This window comes from Chinchilla lanigera, unplaced genomic scaffold, assembly GCF_000276665.1.
Source record: "Chinchilla lanigera isolate Chin_1 unplaced genomic scaffold, ChiLan1.0 scaffold00051, whole genome shotgun sequence".
NCBI lineage: Eukaryota > Metazoa > Chordata > Mammalia > Rodentia > Chinchillidae > Chinchilla > Chinchilla lanigera.
This window is the reverse complement of record NW_004955452.1, coordinates 10,546,215-10,567,809: the sequence shown is the minus strand read 5'-3', so window position 1 is coordinate 10,567,809 and position 21,595 is coordinate 10,546,215. Positions and strand designations below refer to the sequence as shown.

Here is a 21,595-nt window from a genome sequence, read left to right as displayed (position 1 = left end):
ACCTTTAGTTGCTTCCCCTGGCAAAAGGAAGCTTAATTCTCAGAGTTGCTTTGCATGCAAGTTTCAGGAGTTGGGGTAGCATCCCCTTACCCCTTCCAGGGGATCTTTGACTAGAACCAGCGTGGCCAGCACATCCATCAAGACCCTGGCTAGAAGGCGCAGAGGCTGTGCCGGACTATCCCAAGTAATGGGTGGGCACACCTTGCATGGGTGGAATGAGTCACTGGTCTTGCCTCTGGCATTTGTTAGGCATTCACCATGTCCCATCTTTTGTGTGTAACTGGGGCCCCAGAGGGAACAAGGTGCTGGACAAAACCATCAGTAGTTTGTCTCCCATATAAAAAAGGCTCAGCTTAATTCCCAGTAACAGGAGTAAGAAACTTGAACTAACAGCGCAGTCTTGTCAAGAGATACTTAAAACCAGGTTAGCGTGTTGGTGCACTCCTTCCTGTAATCCCAGCATTCAGGAGGCTGAGGCAGGAGGACTACTATGAGTGACGCCAGCCAAGGCTACATAGTGAGTTCAAGGCCAGTGTGAACTACATAGGAAGACCCCATCTCAAAAAACAAAACACAACAAAACTGCAAAGGAACTTGAAAATACTTCATTTTTTGGGTTGGTCAGAGGGTCCACCTTGCCCAATAGAGCTGACTCAAAAGTTTTGTTTTCTTCTGAGACAGAAGGGTCTTGTTATATGGTTCAGGCTGAACTTGAACTCAGTACTGGAATTACAGGCATGCACCAACACACCGAGCTGATCTGGCTCGAACTTCTTAACTTGGTGTACAAATTGTAGGTCCCCAGCCTCATCTCCTCTGCCTCTCCTGTGTACCTGCACTCCCAGGTGAACCGTTTAATTACACGAAGTTGACACATTTTTGCCTGCCTTTTAGGTGAACAGGCCTTCCAGTCATCTACTTCTCTCTCCCTTGTTGAAGGCAGGGCCCTCCTCTATTCTCATACCACTGTTTTTTTTTTAAGGTACTGGGGATTGAACCTAGATGTTATGTCCCCCCGTCCCTTTTAAATTTTAGTTTCACTGAGTTGCCCAGGCTGGACTACTAACTTGTGATCCTCCTGCCTCAGGCTCCCAGAGGCTGAGAACTACAGGCATACACCTCCACACCTTTTTATACTGCTGGCCTTTCTATACTTGAAGGCGTACACTGTTGGCTTATGCTTAAAAGGATATTTTCCCTCTTCCTAGCCTGACAGTCCCTCAAAGCCAGCAGCAATATTTATCTATTATTTGAGTGAATCATCTTTGATGCTCTTACATATGTGAGCATCTTGCCAATTTCTTTTCTTTTTGTCTTTTTGTGACAGGGTCTCGCTATGCAGTTCAGGCTGGCCTTGGGCTTACTTTGTAGTCCAGGCTGGTCTCAAGCTCACGATCCTCCTGCCTCAGCATCTCAAGTGCTGGGATTATAGGCGTGCACCACTATGCCCAGCCATCTTGCCAACTTTACCAAGGGCAAAGGCAGCACAAGCAGATCTGTCAGTGCCCCGCGCTTGTGGCGACTGCTGGAAGGCAGGGGGGGCACTCTAGTAGACACAGGGTGCTAGGGCACAGCCAGGCCACTTTGCAGCAGATTCAGACAAGTCAGCGATGATGGAGGGAACCAAGTGGATCCAGAAGTAACAAAAGGCCACAGAGCTAGGTATGGTGGCCCATGCCTATAATCCCAGCATTCAGGAGGCTGAGGCAGGAAGATTGCCAGGAGTTCAATGCCTGCCTGAACTGCATAGTGAGACCCTGTCTCAAAAAGGCAAAATGAAACAAACTAAAAAGATGAGATTAGAACAGAAACATGTAAGGCAACAGACTCTTTATTTAATGTGGTTTAAAATACATCAATATCAAGTCCCTGGCTGTTGTGAATACCAAAAGGGGAAAGGGAGCTGTCAGCACAACTTTTAAACAAGTTTGGGTGACCAGGTGGGGCCATGAGGAAAGCTGTTACAGGGACAGAGGCAGCTCTCTCTCCCAGGCAGGTGCCTGGCTGTCCTGGGTGACCACCTCTGTGCTGTGCAGGGCAGGAGGGCTGGAGCAGCAGCTTGGCAGGCCTCAGCCTCTCCGCGGGTGCCACCAGGGCAGCCCTGTTGGCCTCTTGGTCAACCCTCAGTAGGGAGACCATGATGGGGATGGAGGGATAAATTACTTTACAGAAATAACATTCTTACAGAAAGTGCCTGAGCTCAGCCCATGGTTTAAAAACTTCAGGAAAACAAATGGCAAATAAAAAAGTGCTGCTGACATCTGTAGGAATCTGGTGTGCATGAAGCTCAGCTAGGCAAGGTCCTTGAACAGAGTTACTGTTAGCAGAGCTAGGGCTTTGGGCTCTGAGCCTAACTGCGGTCCCTGGAGCAAAAACTAACTACCTAAGAAACCAACACAGCTCTTGGTCCTAAAACTGAGGTCATGTGCATAGGACTCACCTGGGTGAGCAAGAGACTGGCTCTCACTCAGACATAGGCCACTCCCCCCATTCTTGGCTAGGGTGGGCAGCACCCAAGCTGACTTTGGACAGCAGAACAAGCACAGCAGCTGTAGTGACCGGTGAGATTTGGTCAATGGAATGGAAGAGAAAGAAAGAGATCCCCATGAACAGTTTGGCATGGGTGCCTAAAAATGGATGGAGCCAAGAGCCAATGTTCTACCTGGTCTGGGGCTCACATTTCTGCTATAAGGAGCCCAGCTGGGACCACCTGCATACTGAAGCTTCCCATCCTTCCACCCTGGGATCCAACGGTTCCAACCCCCCAAGGGCTTTAAGAGGTAGCTGAAGTGAGGCAAGCAATTATGTGGGCCACTGTAGGCCTTTCCACTTTCTCCATGGGGGCAAGCAGATCTCTCTCTTTCCTACGCCTCCACAGCCTAACAAACCCTCTGTGGCTTGGACAGTTTTTGTTCTTCAGCCTGGCATGAGGCTGGGGGAGGCCTTACTGGGGCAGGAACAGGAAGGGACCATTCCAAGGGACTTCAAAGTGGGGAAGACAAAGATCTTGCAAAACATTTCTCCTTAGGAGAGCAGATCTAGCCAGGGATGGCAAAGAGGTCTCAACACTCAAACTGTTGCTGGGCATCTAAAGTACCCCTAGCTCAGCAGAACCCTGCTTTCAAGACTCATTCTACTGCCCCAGAAAACTGCTCTGTCCAAACAGCGACTAATACCCTTCCAGGTGGGCAACAAGAGCTTTTAACACAGAGCTGCTACACACAGTACAGAGTAATAATGTTCTGGGTCAGGTAGAGTGGGACAGAAAGACCATCTGCAGCCTTTTTGTGGATTTCCTGGGCCCAGTCTACTTCAGAATTCTATTCTGTCAAGGTAAGGTAACAGCTGGGGGCTCCCACACAGGAAGAAATAGAATTCCAAGGAGGACTCTTATTTCTTGGGCAAGGAGGTGAAGAAATGTCCACTGCAGCAAACCTCAAGGACTGCACACTGGGGTTGGGGTTGGGGTGCAGGAAGCAGAAAAAGAACCATAAAGCCAAGGGGGAGCGGGACCCAGAGCCCAGCAACTGCTGCACGGAGATGGTGGTGATGGGACTCTATCGTGGCCTCCCAGGGTTGAAACTCACAGGCAAGCTCATGGCAAAGCCATCAGAAGCCCTTTTCTTTCTCTTAAACAATCTGATCTTCCCTTTCGAAGACGAAACCTCAGCACCAACACGGCTAAGGAGCAAGGTGGGGCGGTGAGGGGTGGGACACTGGAGGCCAGGCACCCAGGACCACTATTTGAGGATCCCTTTTCCTCAGAAAATCCTCGCATGAACTGTCACGTGCAAAACAATATGCCTTCAGAAAGAATCCTTTGGCTGATCTCTTGCCAATCATTTATGCAGGCTAGAGAGGCACCTGTGAATGATAAGGCTACTGAGAAGCAACATTGGCCTGGTCCTGGCACTACAGGTGGGCAAGGGAAACAGTGCCCCAGGGGCGCCCAACCAGCACATCATCCCACAGTGAAACATTCTCCAGGTCCCTTGCCCTAGGCTCCGAGTGCCACGCTGAGGCTCTGCAGAGGAACAGCATTCCCAGGCTGAGAAGCAATGACACCTCTGTGAGAGCTAAAAAGCCCGAGCTGCCCAAGCCCTGCTCACCACAGAATGCAATCCAGGACTTGGTATATTACTTGTCATAAGCTCTGAAGGGCTGGGAGGGGTCTGAGCCTCAAATTGGGCAAGAAATGCTCAAGTCACTTGCCCTGCCAGCTCACTGTGATGGCAGCTACAGATGACACCTCCTCTGTAAGACTCTTCAGCTTAGAGGAGCACTGACTTCATCTGTACACCCACCTTCAACGCAAGCCCCTGTACATTTAGAGATGTAAATGCACGAGGCCTTGCACATATGCTGTGTATGTGAAACTGACCCACAAAATCCAAAATTGCGAAGTGGCAGAGGCCTCTCAGGTCAGAACACCCTGACTTCAGCACTGGCTGTTTGGTGTGGGAGCCTAGTATGGGCCAGGCCTGGCTGGGTGCTGCTCCCGTCCCAGCATGCCTCAAGCACCAGGCTGTCTATGTGGTGGCAGAAGTGGGCGCCTGAGGCCCCATTGTTTCCGTGCTTGGTGTTTCTGGGCAGCCAGGCGTTTCGGTGGCCCTTGAGGAGTTGGGTGCTTGAGTCCCAGGCCCCTCACTGCCGTGCTCCTTAGCTGCAGGGGCAGCCTCTGGCCTCCGCTCAGGACCACTGTCAGTGAGGGGGGCCTGGCCACTAGCACTCAGGTCCTGTACCCTCTTGTTCAGGTCATTGCGCTCTGTCTGTAGTGCCCGGCACAGCTTCTCCAGCCGCTGGATTTTCACCTGCAGGCCCTCCAGCTCTTTATCCCGCAGAGTTTTCTAGGGAGAGAAATGGGGCCTTCAGGGCCGTCCCAGCAGTTCTTCCGCTCAACACCATCACTTGTGGGAGACACTCACTTCAAAAAGGCTGGGAGCAGCCTAGAGTCAAAACCTGGCCCCTCTCAGTAAACAACCCTGCTTTATCTGGGGGCAGTGCAATACAGAGATGGGTATGGCCTAGAGGTCACACAATGTATTCTAGTCATTTAGCAGGTGATACTGGCAAAACACGGGGCTTTTGAGTCTATCTCATCTGAAAAACAGGATTACTAACAACAACCACAAGTGTTAAGAGAAGGTCCACTAGCTGGGCATGGTGGTGCATGCCTATAATTCCAGCACTCGGATGGCTGAGGCAGGAGGATCGTTGCGAGTTTGAGGCCAGCCTGGGCTACAAAGTGAGCTCAAGGCCAGCCTGAACTGCATAGCGAGACCCTGTCTCAAAAAGACAAAACAAAAAAAAAGAGAAGGTCCACTGAACCAGCATATTTAAACATTCAGCAAGCCTGTAACTGTTGCTCCATCAGCGTTAGTTTCTTTCTTTTGTATCACAAGCCATGAAATGACAAATTATTGGGTTGCTGTATATGCGAACCTCATGCATCATCAGCACCCCAGGTTTTTTTGGCTCCTTCAGCCCTTTCTTCCATTTTCTCCCTGGGTTCCATGCAGACTACCATGGCGTTTGCCTCCTCCCATGGGCAGATTTCTAGTATCACCTCTGGAGTTGGACACAGATGCACAAACATCCTAGGTGCACTTCATGCGAACAAGATCACTAACTAGCAGAAAGGAGAAAGGACCTAATACACAGTCATAAGGCTCTCCCTGGCCTGGGGATTGTCACCCTCTACCCACCTCCTCAGCCATCTCAAGTAAGGCCTTGTTGCTGCTTTCCCACCGGGACCGGTACATGGTGGTTTCTTTTTCCAGTTTCTTGATCTTCTTAGTCATCTGGGTTACACGGCACATGGAAGGGAATGGTCGGAGCTGAGCATCTGCGTCTCCCACATCTGTGCAACTCCGCCCCTGGGAAGTCTCAGCTTAAATGTCCACACTTGGGCTAGGAGTGGGGCTCAGTGGCAGAATGTGTGCTTAGCATGGACAAGGCCCTGACTTTGACTCCTACCACCAAAAAAGAAAAGAAAAAGTCCAACACCAACAAAAATGACAAGACTACCTCTTGGCCAGTGGAAAAGGCTGTGATCCCTCTTAACAGACCCTTTTTGATAGCAATCACACTTTCTGCAAACAACTTCCTATGAGGCACCATCGGTTAGCTCCCAGGAAGCAGACCCCCACGTTCAATTCTGAGTGTGTTCCAGCAGCCATACCCAGCTTGGATCATCGGTACCTTTTCCATCTCCTGTTTGAATGTGGTGAATACCTCGCTGCTCTTGGAAAGTGTGTTCTGGAACTCTTCAAACTTCTCTGTGTATAGGGCAAGCTGTGGTAGACAGAAGTCCACAGGTAAGACTGGGCTTCTCTGGAAGACACTTTTCTGGTCAATACACTGACCTTTCCTTGGCCTTTTGACACAGCAATTCTATGGAGATAACACTTTCTGGAAAACTTTTTTTTTTTTTTTGGACAGGGTCTTGCTATGCAGTCCAGGCTGGCCTTGAACTCACTATAGAGCCCAGGCTGGCCTTGAACTTGTGGGAATCCTTCTGCCTCAGCCTCCCAAGTACTGGAATTACAGGTATGCGCCACCACACCTGGCCAGAAAAACATGTATTTGGAAGAATACAACCTTAAGTTTTATATCCCTTAGAATGAGGACTAGTGAAGGAAACTTGGGAGGCCCAGGGTCAGTTCCACACCATCTTACCTGCTGTTTCAGGTGGGTCTCCTGCTGCTTCATCAGCTCACACATCCTCTGGGATTCCACTGCCTCTTTCAGGAGCTATTTTCAAGACATGATCCCAGACTGTCAGAAGCCCCGGGGGCTATGTTTGGTCCTCTTTAACCACAAGCACTGGACCCACTGAGGCTGCCTGTTCTCAGACTGCTGCCTGGGCAAGCAGTGACTGGCCTGGCCCGACAGCAATCATTTCATCCACATGAGCTCAACTCTCAACCAAGCTAGAACCCAGCCCACATTCTCATACTCCCAACCCCAGCCCTGGTGCTTGAGCCTCACAAAGTCCTTCTCCCGTTGGTGCCGTTCCTCTGCCTCCTTCAGCATCTCCTGGGCCTGCTGGAGCTTCGCATCCACTAGCTGCTGCTGTAGGTCCTTGTGTTTGAAGACTTTGTCAATGTGCTGCAGGAAAGACGGTGGGAAGGGTCTGTTTGTCAGGAGCTCCCTTTCTCAGGGAAGCCTAGCACAGCCAGGGAAGTTTCAACTGTGAGGATCGCGACACCTCACTCAGCCCATCTTTTTTTTTTTTTTTTTTTTTTTTTTTTGCGGTTTGTACCCCGTGCAGAAGTATCTATTCACTTCAGATGCCCATTTTTGGACTGGTTTTCTCCGGTACCGGGAACCGAACTCACGACCTTGCGCTTGCCAGGCAGGCGCTTTTTGCCACTGAGCTAAATCCCCAGCCCCCACTCAGCCCATCTTGATCGGATGTGCTAGGCTCCCTCATGTACCACAGGGTGTGGGTCCTACCTCTCCGGAAGGTCAACTTTCTAACCTCACATGTTTTTTCTCCCAATGAATCAGACCTGGATAAGCACCAGGATATATGAATGGAATTATCTCCCAGGAAGCCAAGCAATAAACACACTAAAACCTCTGGTCCAGAGACTAACCACGTCAAGGAACTGGCATTCCTTACTTTTATAGCTCAGCTCTCCCTGTAAGTGAGAAGGGGCAAAAACATTCCTACAAACAGCCTAGCTTAGTTGGCAGAGATTTGACATATCTATCTATAAGTGAAGATTTGATATGTGCTAGAAATGGCTGTCTGGACTACTGGAGGAGCACTAGGGACCTAGATCAGGTGAGACTGAGGTGATGGACCGAAGGTGATGGACTGGTGATGGATAAGGTGATGGACTAAAGTGCTACTTCAAAGACAAAGTTCAGCCGGATGTGGTGGCTCACTCCTATAATCCCAGCACTCGGGCGGCTGAGGCAGGAGGATCACTGCGAATTCGAGACCAGCCTAGGCTACAAAGTGAGCTCAAGGCCAGCCTGAACTGCATAGCGAGACCCTGTCTCAAAAAGACAAAAAACGACAACAACAAAAAAAACCAAAGACAAAGTTCCCTGGACTTAATGAAATAAATAAGGAATATAGGGAATCTGATTTCTTTTTCGGATGGAGAAGGGAAGGTATCTTGAAGATAGGTCCAGTCACCACTGATCTAAGGTTCAGAGGCTCAGTGGTAGCATCCGAACCTAAGGACTATAAATAAGAAACCAGAGGGCATAGTAGTAGATCCACACCTCTTCCTCCTCCTCCACAGGCAGCACCAAGTCCTTTCTGCTTTCAGCGAAGGGGGAGGGGAAAGAAAAAGAAAGAGAAAGGGCAGAGGAGGGGAAGGTGGCCTTCAGATTCTTAGAATTAGTATTTCACACTAATGGCCCACAAAGTCTTTATGTCTCTTTGTGCTGAGAAGCAAGAACCAAAGCAATTCTTCCCAAACCAAATATATCAAATGCTGGGGATATAGCTCAGTGGCACAAGTGCAAGGTCCTGAGTTCGATTCCCAGTACCAAAAAAAAAAAGAGCCCAAATATATCACATGCAACTTTGTCCCCAAAAGATGAATAAGAAACGGTGGTCAGGGAATCCCTTTTAGGCTCTACATACATATGATCACCATATTGGCCTGTGAGCTCAAGAGGCAGTCTTGCCTGCCCACACTGGCCGTAGGAAAGGACCTGGTTCACAGTGGGTTGTCTGTCAGCCCTGTAAGGTACCTATATGCACCCCTTCTCATGACAAGGAAAATGGCCCAGAACATCCAAGTGACTAACACACGGGAGTCAAAGATTTAACTGCTTGGGTTAGTGCCAATGCTAGCTAAAGTGGTTACACCCTGCTCTTTCAAGTGTTAGGAGCAGCCAGAAATCAGTGAACACAGGTTTAGCTCCTCCTCTGTAATTTTTTTTTTTTTTTTTTGAGACAGGGTTTTGCTAAGTAGTACAGGCTGTTTTCGAACTCGTGGCACTCCTCCTGCCTCAGCCTCCCAAGTGCTAGGATTATAGGCATGTGCCACCACATCTGGCTTCTTCTAATGAAAAAAAAAAAAAGGTTGGGCATGGCGGTGTACGCCTATAATCCCAGCACTTGGGAAGCTGAGGCAGGAAGACTGCTGTGAGTTCGAGGCCCACCTGGGCTACAAAGTGAGCTCAAGGCCAGCTTGAATGACATAGTGAAACTCTGTCTCACTTTAAAAAATGGTACTGGCAATGTACTTCTCTAGCCATGCTAGAGAAGTGCCCTACCATTACAGTACATCCCCAGCCCTGTAAAAATTTTTTTGGGGACAGGGCCTTGCACAATTGCCTAGTCTGGCCTTGAACTTAGTCCTCTTGCCTTAGCCTCCTGAGTACCCGGGACTACAGGTGTGCCTCACCACGCCTCAATTGTAATTCCAAGTTCTATAAAAGTCAAAAGCTAGCAGCTAAACTTCATTTGCACCACTGTGAAACTATCTTATAATATAGGTGAGTATGCAGAAATTTCACTACCTAATATATTGTGTCTCATTTGGCGGTGCTGCCCCAAGACCCTGCTGGGGATATCATGTAATACACAATATTACATACCACCTTTTTTTTTTTTTTTTTTTTTGAGACAGGGTCTGGTGATGCAGTTCAGGCTGCCTTGAGCACTGAGCTCACTTTGTAGCCCAGGATGGCCTCGAACTTGCAACGCTCCTGCTTCAGCCTCCCAAGTGTTGGGATTATAAGCATGTGCCACCACACCCAGCTACTGTTCCTTATCTGTGAGAGATGACATTGGACTCAAGGAGGAGCAGGATGAAGCCAGCAGCGTACTTTGCAGGTGCCCAGCACACACCCAGAGCCGCACAATCTGCTGGTCATGACCCCCGTCTGCAACAGCCTTACCTCCTCACGCAGCTCATATTGCTCAATCAGCTTCTTGAGCCTCTCAGCCAACTCCATATTCTCTTGGCGCAGCTTGGAATTGCGCTCGTTATGCTGTTCCATCTGCAGCTGAATGTCATTCAGTGTCACCTGGAAGTGTGAGGTCACCTCCTTGCGCTTCTCCTCTTCCTCCCGGGCCCGTTGTATGCCTTCTTCCTGGGCAGAGAAGCCAGCCCAGCACCATCATCCACTGTTCCCCAGCCAGCTGCACAAGGCTCTCCCAACTAGCCCACAGATGGTCTCTGCCAACAGCCCTCCCTGCTCCCAAAGTGAGGAGTAGCCAGGCTCCAGGGTGTCATGCAACGGGGTTCCTAATGCACCCCCTGTAAATCAGGTGACATCCTGTGAGATTCTCTTCCTAGAAAAATGCAGGCACATATGTTAAATACCATTCTGAAGCATCTTAGATCATGCAGTTTATGCTTCCAGATTTCAGATTAAGTGTCCTACTCTGATGTGCTTTTGTCTTTCCTTTCTCCCTACAGACCAGGTTGTTAAAATTTAGTAATACTAGGATTGTGGAAAATTAGGCAATTAGACATTGTTGAGAGGAGTACTCTTTGAAAGGCAATCTGGCTGGGTGTGGTGGTACATGCCTGTAACCGCAGCACTCAGGAGGCCGAGGTAGGAGGATCGTTTTGAGTTCGAGACCAGCCTGGGCTACAAAGTGAGCTCAAGGCCAGCCTGAACTGCAGAGCGAGACCCTGTCTCAAAAAGACAAAAAAAAAAAAAAAAAAAAAAAAAAAAAAGACAAAGAAAAAAGAAAGACAATCTGGAAAAATCTATTAATACTTAGAATTTGCATACTCTTTGGCCCAGTCATTTGACCTCTGAGATTTATCCTGTAGATAAACTGGCCAGGGACACATATACCAAGAATTTTTACTGCAGGTCTATACGTAATAGTGAAAACTTGCAAACAACCCCAAAATAGAGTATCTTAAGTAGGACACAGAAGATGTAACATGTATACCCAATAGAGGTGTTAGAAAGAGTGACATAGCCCTATATGAAAGGGGGAGAAAAGATAAGGTATTAAATAGTAAAAAAGGGATAGGATATAAACAGTACAGGTATTATAATTTTGTTTAAAAGCCTGTATGAAAAAAAGAAAACCTGTATGTAAAACTAATTTATATTACTTATGTTTTCAAAGATAAACATGAACTAAAAATAAGCAAAACAAAATATGTATGTACACAAATTCAAATACTGTATGGAACAGGCCCGGGGATATAGTTCAGCGGCACAAGTGGCTGCCTGGCAAGTGCAAGGTCCTGAGTTCAATTTTCGGTACCAAAGAAACAAAACAATCTAATATTGTATGAAATATGTAAGTTTGTAAAGATATGTTCATGAGAAACTATCTGGAAATCATGGCAGGGACCAGGCTTTAACCACAGACTGACCTCAGCCTGTGAGAAGCACAACAGGTGAAGAACCCAGGTTCCTGACTAATCTCTGGGACAAGGACTAGGTATCTGCTTGCTGGATACTATAGTTTGGATATTTATTTAGCAGTACTGGGGACTGAACCCAGGGCCTTCACAGTGACATCCCCCAGAGTTTTTTATTCATTGTTTTGAGACAGGTTCTCTGTTATACTGCCCAGGCTGGGCTTGAACTTGTGATCCTCCTGCCTCAGCCTCCCAGACTGCTGTGATTAGGTGTGCACCACTACTTCTGGCTTATAGTTTAGCTCTTAAGTGTACCACAAAGTTTATATAATAAAGATTTGGCACTTGGCACAGCACTACTGGGAGGTGGTAGGACATTTAAGAGGTGGGACTTAGATGTTTTTATGGGTAATTAAAGGCATGTCCTTGAAGGGGGCCACGGCACCCTGTTCTCTTCCTGTCCCTTTCAGTTCTCAGCCATGAGATGAATGGTTTTGTTCTTGTACATGCTCCCACCATGTTTGGCCATCCCATCTAGAGCCCTAAAAATATGGGTGTACCCCAGTATGAACTGGAACCTCCAGAAGGAGAGAATAAACATTCTGTCCTTATAAGTTGAGTATTTCAGGTATTTGTTATACAGTGGAAAAACTAACACCAGGGACCACTACTTAAAGGAGAAGCAGTGAGGACACTACATTTACAGTGCTTTCAGCACCTTAGTCTTCACCTTACCTAATACAAGAACTTGTCAAATGAGTCCAACAGTCCTCTCCAAATCAGGGCATTACTGGGGAATGTACTTCTATACTGGAAAGTCCAGTGATGTCTAAGGAAATCAGTGCTGCTCCCAGCTCTGGGCCTACCTTGAGGGAGCGGTTGTGCCGCTGCAGCTCGCGGCATAGGCTCTCAAGCTTGCTGCGGGCCAGGATAGCCTTGCTGTGCTCTCCACGCAGGTGGTCCTTCTCCTGTACCAGCTGGCTCTGCTTCTTCTGCAGGAGCTTCATCTGCTTCTGTGAAGTCCGGTGCTCCTCCAGCTGGGGACAGGGAGGGCAGTGAGTGCTTGGGAGGCCCCGCATGGGGACCCTAAGTGGCACTGGGGACTTTGGAGCTGAGCTGAGCATTGGCTTTTCCCTTGACTCCAGTTGAATGCACTTAGGCCTCATGCACTCTCACAAGCTGACACTGCTAATGTGTTACTTTCTCCATCATGATTCCTATTGTTATGGTTTGTGTCTGGGTGTCCCCCCAAAGCCACAAGCGGCCATGGGGCAGGCTTTTAGAGTTTGATTGATTGTGGGTGTGAGAACTACAACCACCCTGGGGTGGATAGTTTGCATCTGTAAGGGAGAGAAAGAGGGTGCTTCTGGCCATTTCCTCCCTTGTGTGTGTGTTTTGTTGCTTTGCTGTGTTCTGCCGCCATGAGCTGTAGCCCTCTGCCATGTGCCACTCTGCCTTGTAATCTGCCAAGTATGGACTGAAACCTCCACAAACTGTAAACCTTTCATTCCTTACTTTTGGGCGTAAAGTATTTTGTCCCAGCAACGAGAGAAAAGTAACCAAGCACTATTCTCATTCTTGGCTATTTTAACTAATTAATTAAAAACGTTTTTTGAGACAGGGTCTCACTCTGTAGTCTAGGCTGCCCTTGAACTCACGCTGCAGCCCAAGCTAGCCTCGAACTTGTGGTGATTCTCTTGCTTCAGCCTCCTGAGTGATGGGATTACAGGAATGTGCCACCATGCCCAGCTTACTGTTGGCTATTTTTTTTTTGGTTTGGTTTTTTGAGACAGGGTCTCGATGTTTTGGCTGTTTTAATACTGATGGACAATCGACTCTGCTCTTAGTTCTTTTTTTTTTTTTTCTGCTCTTAGTTAACTTCTTCCACAAACCCATTCCTTTTCTCTAGCTTGGCTCCCCTTCCATGATCTTACCTACTTCCGGATAGTAAAAATAAAATGCTGCCTGTATATGTAATTTAAAATCTTCTAGTACTTACTCTAAAAAAGTAAAAAACAAATAGGTGAAATTATTATTTTTTCTTTTTTGGTATCTTGGGTCCTTGGTAATGTAACCTAAGACCTTCCCCACTGAACTACATCAGCCTTCTGAGCTAGGATTATGGGCATGTGCCACCACACCTAGTCCTGGTGTGTATTTTATACTTCAGCACATACAAATTCAGAATAGTACTTATCAGTTAGCTACAGGTTACTGTCCTGGGCGACACAGGTTTAGACTTTGTTATTACCAAGTACTGCACCTGTTACTTCAATTTGAAGGACCAAGCCAGGACCATCAGCATCTCTCTCTAGCTCATCCCTGCCATTGTCTTCTAGTCTATTGGCCCAACCAACCTTCACTTGTCTTCCTTTAAACAATCAACTGCTTTCTTCTTTTTTTTTTTTTCCCACTTGCCTTCTTATATCCTTCCCTTCCCTTAGCCCCTCTCTCAGCCCTGGTAAAGAACCTTCCTGCTTACTCTGCACCACACTGACACAATCCTGCTTGAAGAATTACTTTAAATTCATGACCAATTTCAGGAAGATCCCTGTCTGTCCAGCAATTCTATATTTCTCATGCTACTTACACTACTCTTCCAGATAACTGTTTTGTATTCCCCTCAATTTTTCCCCAAGCCAGGCACAGCCATCTTCCTCATTTCCCTGGGAATACAAAAGATACTAGAGCGGCAGCAGCACAAGCTCCCCATCCACCAGCCACCTGTGTCTGTCTTCTCTTGTCATGGCCCTGGCTATCTGCCACCAAGGCCAAGCCCTATACACCGGGCCTCAGCTCCCCTCTATGTACCAACTACCCTCCTCTACACAGAACATCATTCCAGCAACTGACTTCCTCTTCTCCTGCATCATCAATCCTTTTCTGGCCAGGTCACTCCAAATAGAGGTTGCCTTCTTTTTATCTTCCTTTTTTTAATTCTTAAAATAATCCCATGAAGCAGGTATGACCTCTCCCAACTTATAGGTAAGTTCCTTAAGAATTCAGCTAAGAAATTTAGTTGGGATGAAATAACTTTAAAATAAATAGGTAATGACCATCAAAGGATAAATCTTCACTCAAATTCTAATAGGAAGCCAGATAAAAGATGACCCTGGCTTCTCTGCTCCCGCCTTCCACCAACCCACTCAACGTTTATAACGCTAAAAGTTGGTCAAATCACACTTGGCATTTCTTCTGATGCAACAAGAAGCATAAAGTACTACCTAAAAAGAATCCTTGTCACAAAAGTTGAACCTGAGCCAGGTGTGATGGTACACACCTATAATTCCAGCAATCTGGGAATCTAAGGCAGGAGGACTGCAAGTTCAAACTCAGCCTGAACAATTTAGTGAGACCCTGTCTCAAAATAAAAGCCAAAAATAGGCCTGGGTATTTATTTAGCTCAGTTCAAAAGCCTTTGGGTTCAATCCCTATTACTGTACTACAAAAACAAAACAAAACAAACAAAACTGAATAGGAATTGGATCAAGCTCCTAGAGCTAAATTCCACTTGTAGGAACTAAGGAAGTAAAGGGATAATCAACAAAGCGAGAGTTGGGACATCATACAGAACAATGTGCTCTGTAGTAAGTTAATGTCATGGGGGAAAAAAAAATGAAGGTAATGAAATGAACTGCTCTGAAGTAAAAGGAAAATGAACACCAAATGAATATATGCTAAATATGGTAACAGCACTAAGCATCTCTACATTTCAGGAAGATGCATACAGAAGCACGTAAGACCAAGATCACATGGTATCTGGGACTCAGGCCAGAAGCTAGAGCTCTATCATCTGGGAATCATTCTTTGAGAAATTTCTTTCAAGGAAAGTCAAGTTTTCCCTCTTAATGTCAGCCCTGAAGTGGATGACTGAGAAATGACTCCCCACATAACAGATGGGGGAAAGGTTCAAAGAAAGGCTGATGTGGGGGTAGACACATGGAAAGAATTAAGATGTGTTGTGTTGTGTACATGTACCACCTATCCACAATCAGAATAATCATTATGTATTCCAAACATGAACTAAAAAACAAAACAGGACACAAAAAACAAAGAAATGAAAATGTGGGAAGGGGATCTAGACATAGGGCAGCAGGGGGGAAGGGAATTAAAAGAATTAAGATATATTAAGTATATGTTCCTACTCCCTAAAGTGAATGCAAACATTATGTACTAAACATGTACAAACAATAATACAATAGAATTTTTAAAAGGTTGAATAGGAATTGAGCCAGCCACCAGCCTCTGTATCCCCACCCCCACGTCAGGTGGCCTGATGACTTTCCAAAGGCAAGGAGGGCAGCAGCAGAAGGGGCAAACTGACCAGTTCAGCATACTTCTTGCACAGCGCTGCCAGTTTCTCCTCTGGGGTACTCAGCGTGTTGAGTGTCTGCATCAGCAACGTGATTTCCTTCCCTGTAAAGTACAGGGAACAAAGGCATGCATCCTCTTCTTGTGCGGAGGGCCTACCCTCATGAGCACTGAGGCAGCCCTCTTTTTTTTTTTTTGAGACAGGGTCTCGCTGTGTAGCTCAGGCTGGCCTTGAATTCACTATGTAGTCCAGGCTGGCCTTGAACTTGTGGCGATCTTTCTGCCTCAGCCTTCAGAATGCTGAGATTACAGTACGGGTGTGCACTACCATGCCTGGCTGGCCCTCTCTTATCGTACTTTGTATTTTTTTTGTTGATCTGGCTGCCTTCCCTGCTAGGCTAGCTGTTTCATGAGGGTTTGGACCAACTCAAACCAGTTCTGTTCTAATGTCACCAAAAGCACATGCTCATTAAATGTTCACCAAATGAAGAATGGAATCCCTGTGTAATGTCCTTGGTGGGCACCACTGATAGGAGGAAAGATTGCCTGCTTTACCAACCGACAGAAGGTACCCCATGTGGGAATCTGGGGCTACTGTTTCAATGTAAGGAAGTTTCTTGAAGGTGGGATCCAAAAAAGGAACAGGGCTCTTGGCCTCTTTAAGAAATTAACTAAACTCCTGTCAATAGACATAGCTAAACAGTGAACTTTAAAAATGAATATTCCTTCCATATATGTGATCCTAGACTTTAAAATAATAGGTAAGAACCAGTAGGGCTGGGGGATATAGCTTAACGGCACAGCGCAAGGTCCTGAGTTCCATTTCCAGTACCAAAATAAATACATATGTACATACATAGATACCAGTAAAGGGCTGGGGACAACAACCTGAGTGTACTGTCACCTAATCTGGGTTCTAAAAACTCATACATATATTCCCTGTGGAATGCCTGTCACTTTTTCTTTCTTAATGCCTGTTTAGGAGTTAGGGATCCTTCCATCTGCTTATGAGGGTCCCTACTTCGGATCTTACCATTTTAGTTGCCAACTGTTCAACTAGTCAGTTGAGGACATGCAATCAGTTGAGAACATGGAACTAACCAGCAGACAGTCAACCCTCTGGGTGAAGCAGGTCCTCTCTTGGTCCTTATTAAGCCTGGCTTATGTAGATATTTGCGTTTCAACTGTGGTTTAGTCCAATTCTCTTAGGGTACACGAGTGGGAACTAAGACCCAGATTGGGTACGGCCATGTTCAACAGCACACAGCAGGTTAGAAGTGGTGCTAACTGGCATAGGGTTTATGTAGACCTTCTGCTCTCCATTTTCTTAAAGAGAGGGGAGGTTGGATTTCAGCCCCCACCGGCTCAAAAGGTCAGCAGGCCTTGCACAGTACACCTCAATGCTGTGATCTTGCATTCCTGGCTTTGATGAAACTAGGGGGACCTGCTGCTCTCCAAGCAGTTTCCTCTGAATCCCGGCAGAACAGGCTAGTGCACGAACAACAGGTCCAAACTCCCTCCCTTCACCAGCCTTGTAAGTAACTGCCCTCTCTCACCCAGACCCTTGGCTTTCTTCTTCTCCTGTGGCCTTCGGTGGTCCCGATCTCCGACCTCATCACTCGCCCGGATCTCTTCTGTGCCTGGCTCCCCCTTGGAGGTCGCCTTCTCACCATTAACTACTGGGGTCCCTGGCTCAGGCTCCCCATTCCTTGCAGCATAGGTCCGGGACTTCTCTGCATCTTCGGGTTCAGTGGGCTCACCCTGTGCTCCATCCTCACCTGAGCCACCCTGATTGTGGTCCACACAGTATGTACTCAGGATGTCTTCCAGCTGGCGGCTCAGCTCCTCAGAGACATCACGGAGGGCTCCAGACTGAGATGTCTTGGCTTGAGCCCCTACAGCAAAAAAAATGATGAGAAATGGAGTAGGGTGAGAAATAAGATGGTTACACCACTGGCTGGGATATTTGCAGGCCCAGCAAACTCACTAGTGTGGGTTAATCGGTGCCTAACTTATTTAAGCCTCAATTTATTTACAGAACTCTTTCTTTCTACCACCCGAACGTGCGTGGTAGGCGTATAAAGCAGTCAAATATGTAAACCCTGTTAGTTTTAGTGATGTGGGGCTGGCACGGAGCAGAAGCTCAATTTCTAGTCTATACCCTTCCCCACAAAAGCCATTTCTTGCTCTTCGAACAGATCGAGTAGGTGTTTCTGATGGGCCAGGGCTTTGCTGGCGGGGCGTCCCGTCTGGCTGTCACCCGATTAAGCCTGTCAGAGCCTGCTCCGGGTCTGTTCTAGGCCTGAGTGGGCGGCCCTGCCACCTCCCCAGGCTGGGCACTATCTCCTCTCATTCTTCATTTCCTTCTTCCTGGGTAAACAGTGGCCTCAGCCTCTAGCTCCCGAAGTCAAAGCCGGTACCACCAACTCCTCCCCCTGCCGACTGGAAAAGCAGAGCTGGCACACACCCTCCGTCTTCCCGGGAGCCTCGCTGGTGGAACCTTCAGCTTCTGCAGCAGGAGGCGACTGGCTGGGCCTCCCGTGGGGGCCCTCTGCTCCCGTTTCCGGCTGCCCCGGAGTGTTTTTGGGGTTGGACTGTTTGGCAGCCCCATTCTTTTTGTCTTGGTTCTTCATTGTGCTGTGCAGCGCTAGGTTAGGAGTAGATCCTTAAGAACGTGTGCAGTTGCTATTTTCCAGACTTCAAAATTCTTCACAGCCCGGACCCGAAATCCCAACACCAGGAACACAAAGCTGCTTGAAACAAACTGGCTGGCCCTCACCGGAGAAGCCAGCGGTACTCAGTCTCTGGGCAATCAGGGGACCCTGACGTGCCCTGGCAGGCTCTCGGGGCGCCGCTCCTGGAGAGGGTAGAAAAAGGCCTCTTTTCTCCCAAAGCCACTTCTCGGCACTACACGGCCCCCTCACGGCAGGCCGAGCGCGGGATTGGCTCCCGGCGGCGGACTGACGTGGAGAGACGCTCGAGTCCCGACCCCTCCCCGCCCCCCGCCCCACGTGGGCCCCTGCGCGCGAGCGCGCGCGCGCAGCCACCCACACCCCGCGCGCCCTCCAGCAGCTCGGAACGCCTGCGCATGCGCAATGCGCCGGCCCCGCCACAGCCCACGCGCGGAACCCGTGTGATTTTTTTTCCCCCCTTTGACAGAGGCGCCCTGGTGCACACATTCGTATTGTCTCGTCTCACCCGCGCTGCTCCCCGCATCTCACCGCCGTCCTCCGACAGCGTCCCCGCTCTGGCTTCGTACCGGAAACCCCAGTAACCGCTACCGGCTGGGCCGCCTTCTCCCAGTACAACCAATCAGCGGCCGGAGCTGGCGCGGAGCTTATTGGGAAAGATGGCGCGAAGGCTGCTTTTGAGGCGGGGGAGGGAAAGGACTACTGTCCCTGCATGCATCGGGGCCGGCCACAACTCCCAAGATGCAATAGAGAAGGCTTTCCTCCCAAGAACCAGATAGCCTGGAGCTCCAAGAGAAACCAGTGCTTCAGCAGGGATATCCGCGTCAGTTTCGTACTTACAAAGAAGCTACGGTTCACCTCCCAAACCTTTATGCCTGTCTTTTCCTGCGCGCCTCGGTCAATCCTTCCTTGCTGTGCACATCTAGGAACTCTGAGAACTCTGACGAAGGAATGGACTCCTAGGCTGGGAATCAGGAGAGCTAACTGAATCAGTAATTTGTTGTGTGACGGGGCATTCACTTTTCATTTCCTTATTCCACTGGAGGTTTCATAATAGTTACTTGAGCACTTACTGTGTATTTTCCTGGTCTCTAAGATCCTAGTTACTCGACATGTGTACGCTTTGTACATAACTGGTTCCCGCTTTAGCGAAGAGGGCATTAAGGGAAAAACTAGGTAACTTGTCCAAAGTCACATGACACTGAGTGGTTAAACCAGGTAGTCAAATCAGGACTTCTAACACCAGCACATATCCTACTTGCTAACCTGCCTTTTACTCAGAAAAAAACAAAACTATGGTAGTCTTTCCTTGAGGCAGAGTCCAGGCAACTTGTGAGAATAGGTGATTGTTATTTTTCTGCCTTCTCCATCACCAGTCAGTTCCTCGGGGTTTTTTGAAGGAGTGAAGAATGTGGCAGAAAGGGTCAACAGTGGCCTGGAGAAGCCAGGGAGAAATATGAAAATTTGATGGAAACATGGGCACTCTTGAGATGCTAAGCAGGAGGATCAAGAGTTGGAGCTCAGCCTGGGGCAACTTAGCAACTTAGTGAAAGGGTGTCAAAAGGGGGCGGGAGGAGGGCTGAGGATGTAGCTCTGTATGAAGACTGAAGATCTTGAATTCAATTCCCAGCACTGAAATTAATTTCTTTTGCAATAAAGCAATATGTAGCACCATATCAGCACCTGTTAAACTGAGAGAGAGGTGTTCCTGGTAAAATACAGCAGCTCTTATAGCTAAGTAGAACTCTGGCCAGTACTGCTAGATAGTACTTTTGAAGATTTATTTTTTTGATTTATTTATTTTTTGTCTTTTTGAGATAGGGTATCACTATGCAGTTCAGGCTGGTCTTGAATTCACTTTGTGGCCCTGGCTGGCCTCAAACTCGCAATGATCTTCCTGCCTCAGCCTCCTGAGTGCTGGGATTACAGACATGCATCACCATGCCCAGCTATTTTTTGATTTTTAAAAAATGGTTAAAAACAAAAAACCAAAAGTCTGGGCTGGTGGGGCGTAGCAGATAGCAGTAGTACAGCACTTGCCTAGAATGAGGCCCTGGGCGGGGATAATCCCCAGCAAGTTAAAAAAAAAAAAAAATTTACAATTAAAACCTGAACACACCATCTGGTAACCATAACCTTCCTGTGGATTCCAAGTGTTTTAGTTGCTTGACTGCAATCTCTGCTGTAAACTGAAGTGAGGAATTTGTGAATAATTTGACTGCAGCAGGCTCAAAGGGCTGTGGAGTGATGCTGTATCTGGAGTGGTCAAACAGAGAAACTAGAAGGTGAAAACTAAACACAGATCAGTAGGTAGTCACTATGGGTAGGGCAGGAAGGAGTGAGTCCCCAAGAGGGTAGAGCGAAACTTAGGGAGGTGATGGAGATATATGCAGTATATGTAATGCATTCATAGATGCGAATGTCTCAACTTGTCAAACTGTATACTCTGTACAATTTTTGTATTGTCAACTGAGTTTCAATAAAGCCAATTAAAAAAACCCTTTACAACAGGAACAGATGTCTTTTTATTTTGCAGTGATGGGGGACTGTACCCAGGGCCTTTGCACTGAGCTACATCCTTAGCCCTTTTTTGAGACAGGTTCTAAGATGCCCACGGTGGGCTGAAACTTGTGACCCTCCTGCTTCAGCCTGCCAAGTAGGTGGCATTAGACACATATCACTATACCCAGATTGGTATAACGCTCATATCTTCATTGTTAAGCTTCCAAGTTTTTTTTTTTTTTTGGTACCAGAATTCAGACTCAGGGCCTTGTGCTTGTCAGGAAGGCACTGTGCCTGTTGAGCTACCTCGCAGGCCCAAGTTTGTTTTTTCTTGAGACAGTCTGAGACAGTTTCTTGCTATGTAGTCCAGGCTGACCTTGAAGTATGTAGACAAGGCTGGCTTCAAACTCACAGTAATCCACCTGCCTCAGCCTGGTGAGTGCTGGGATTACAGGTGTATACCACTATACCTGGCCTCTCTTTGTTTTTGAGATTGGGTCTCATGTAGTTCAGGCTGGCCTTGAACTCACTGTGTAGCCCAGGCTGGCCTCAAAACTTTTGGTAATTCTCCTGCCTCTCTCAAGTACTGGGATTACAGGAATGTGCCATCATGCCTCGCTACATTTACTTTTTTGCTTCCAAAAAAACCCAGTGTAGGGGTCCTCCAAATGAAAGAAGACAATTTAGAACTTTGTAACAGGTTTTTATTTTTGCTTTTTATCTATTACAGTGCTTGAAACCTAAAGAAATACATTTTCTCTTCAAATTTGGATGTGTATATAA

The 21,595-nt window shown here is 47.6% G+C and overlaps 1 protein-coding gene across 4 annotated transcripts; it reads right to left on the bottom strand.

Moving 5' to 3' along the window:
* Positions 1-1,813: 1,813 nt before the first annotated feature.
* Txlna (taxilin alpha) lies at positions 1,814-18,952 on the bottom strand. Of its 4 annotated transcripts, none has more exons than XM_005395048.2 (11): positions 18,819-18,952; positions 18,088-18,477; positions 17,399-17,515; positions 15,634-15,725; positions 12,176-12,346; positions 9,874-10,068; positions 6,991-7,110; positions 6,679-6,753; positions 6,202-6,294; positions 5,706-5,801; positions 1,814-4,847 (listed from the first exon to the last, which is right to left on the bottom strand). In XM_005395048.2, exons 2-11 carry the CDS (start codon positions 18,251-18,253, stop codon positions 4,530-4,532), a joined length of 1,443 nt encoding a protein of 480 aa, XP_005395105.1. In that variant the 5' UTR covers positions 18,254-18,477; positions 18,819-18,952; the 3' UTR covers positions 1,814-4,529. The 4 variants fall into 4 exon arrangements, with proteins under 4 accessions (XP_005395105.1, XP_005395103.1, XP_005395101.1 ...); XM_005395046.2 differs by having other exon boundaries at positions 17,177-17,515; positions 18,798-18,950; XM_005395044.2 differs by having other exon boundaries at positions 17,177-17,515; positions 18,819-18,950.
* Between the last annotated feature and the right edge of the window lie 2,643 nt (positions 18,953-21,595).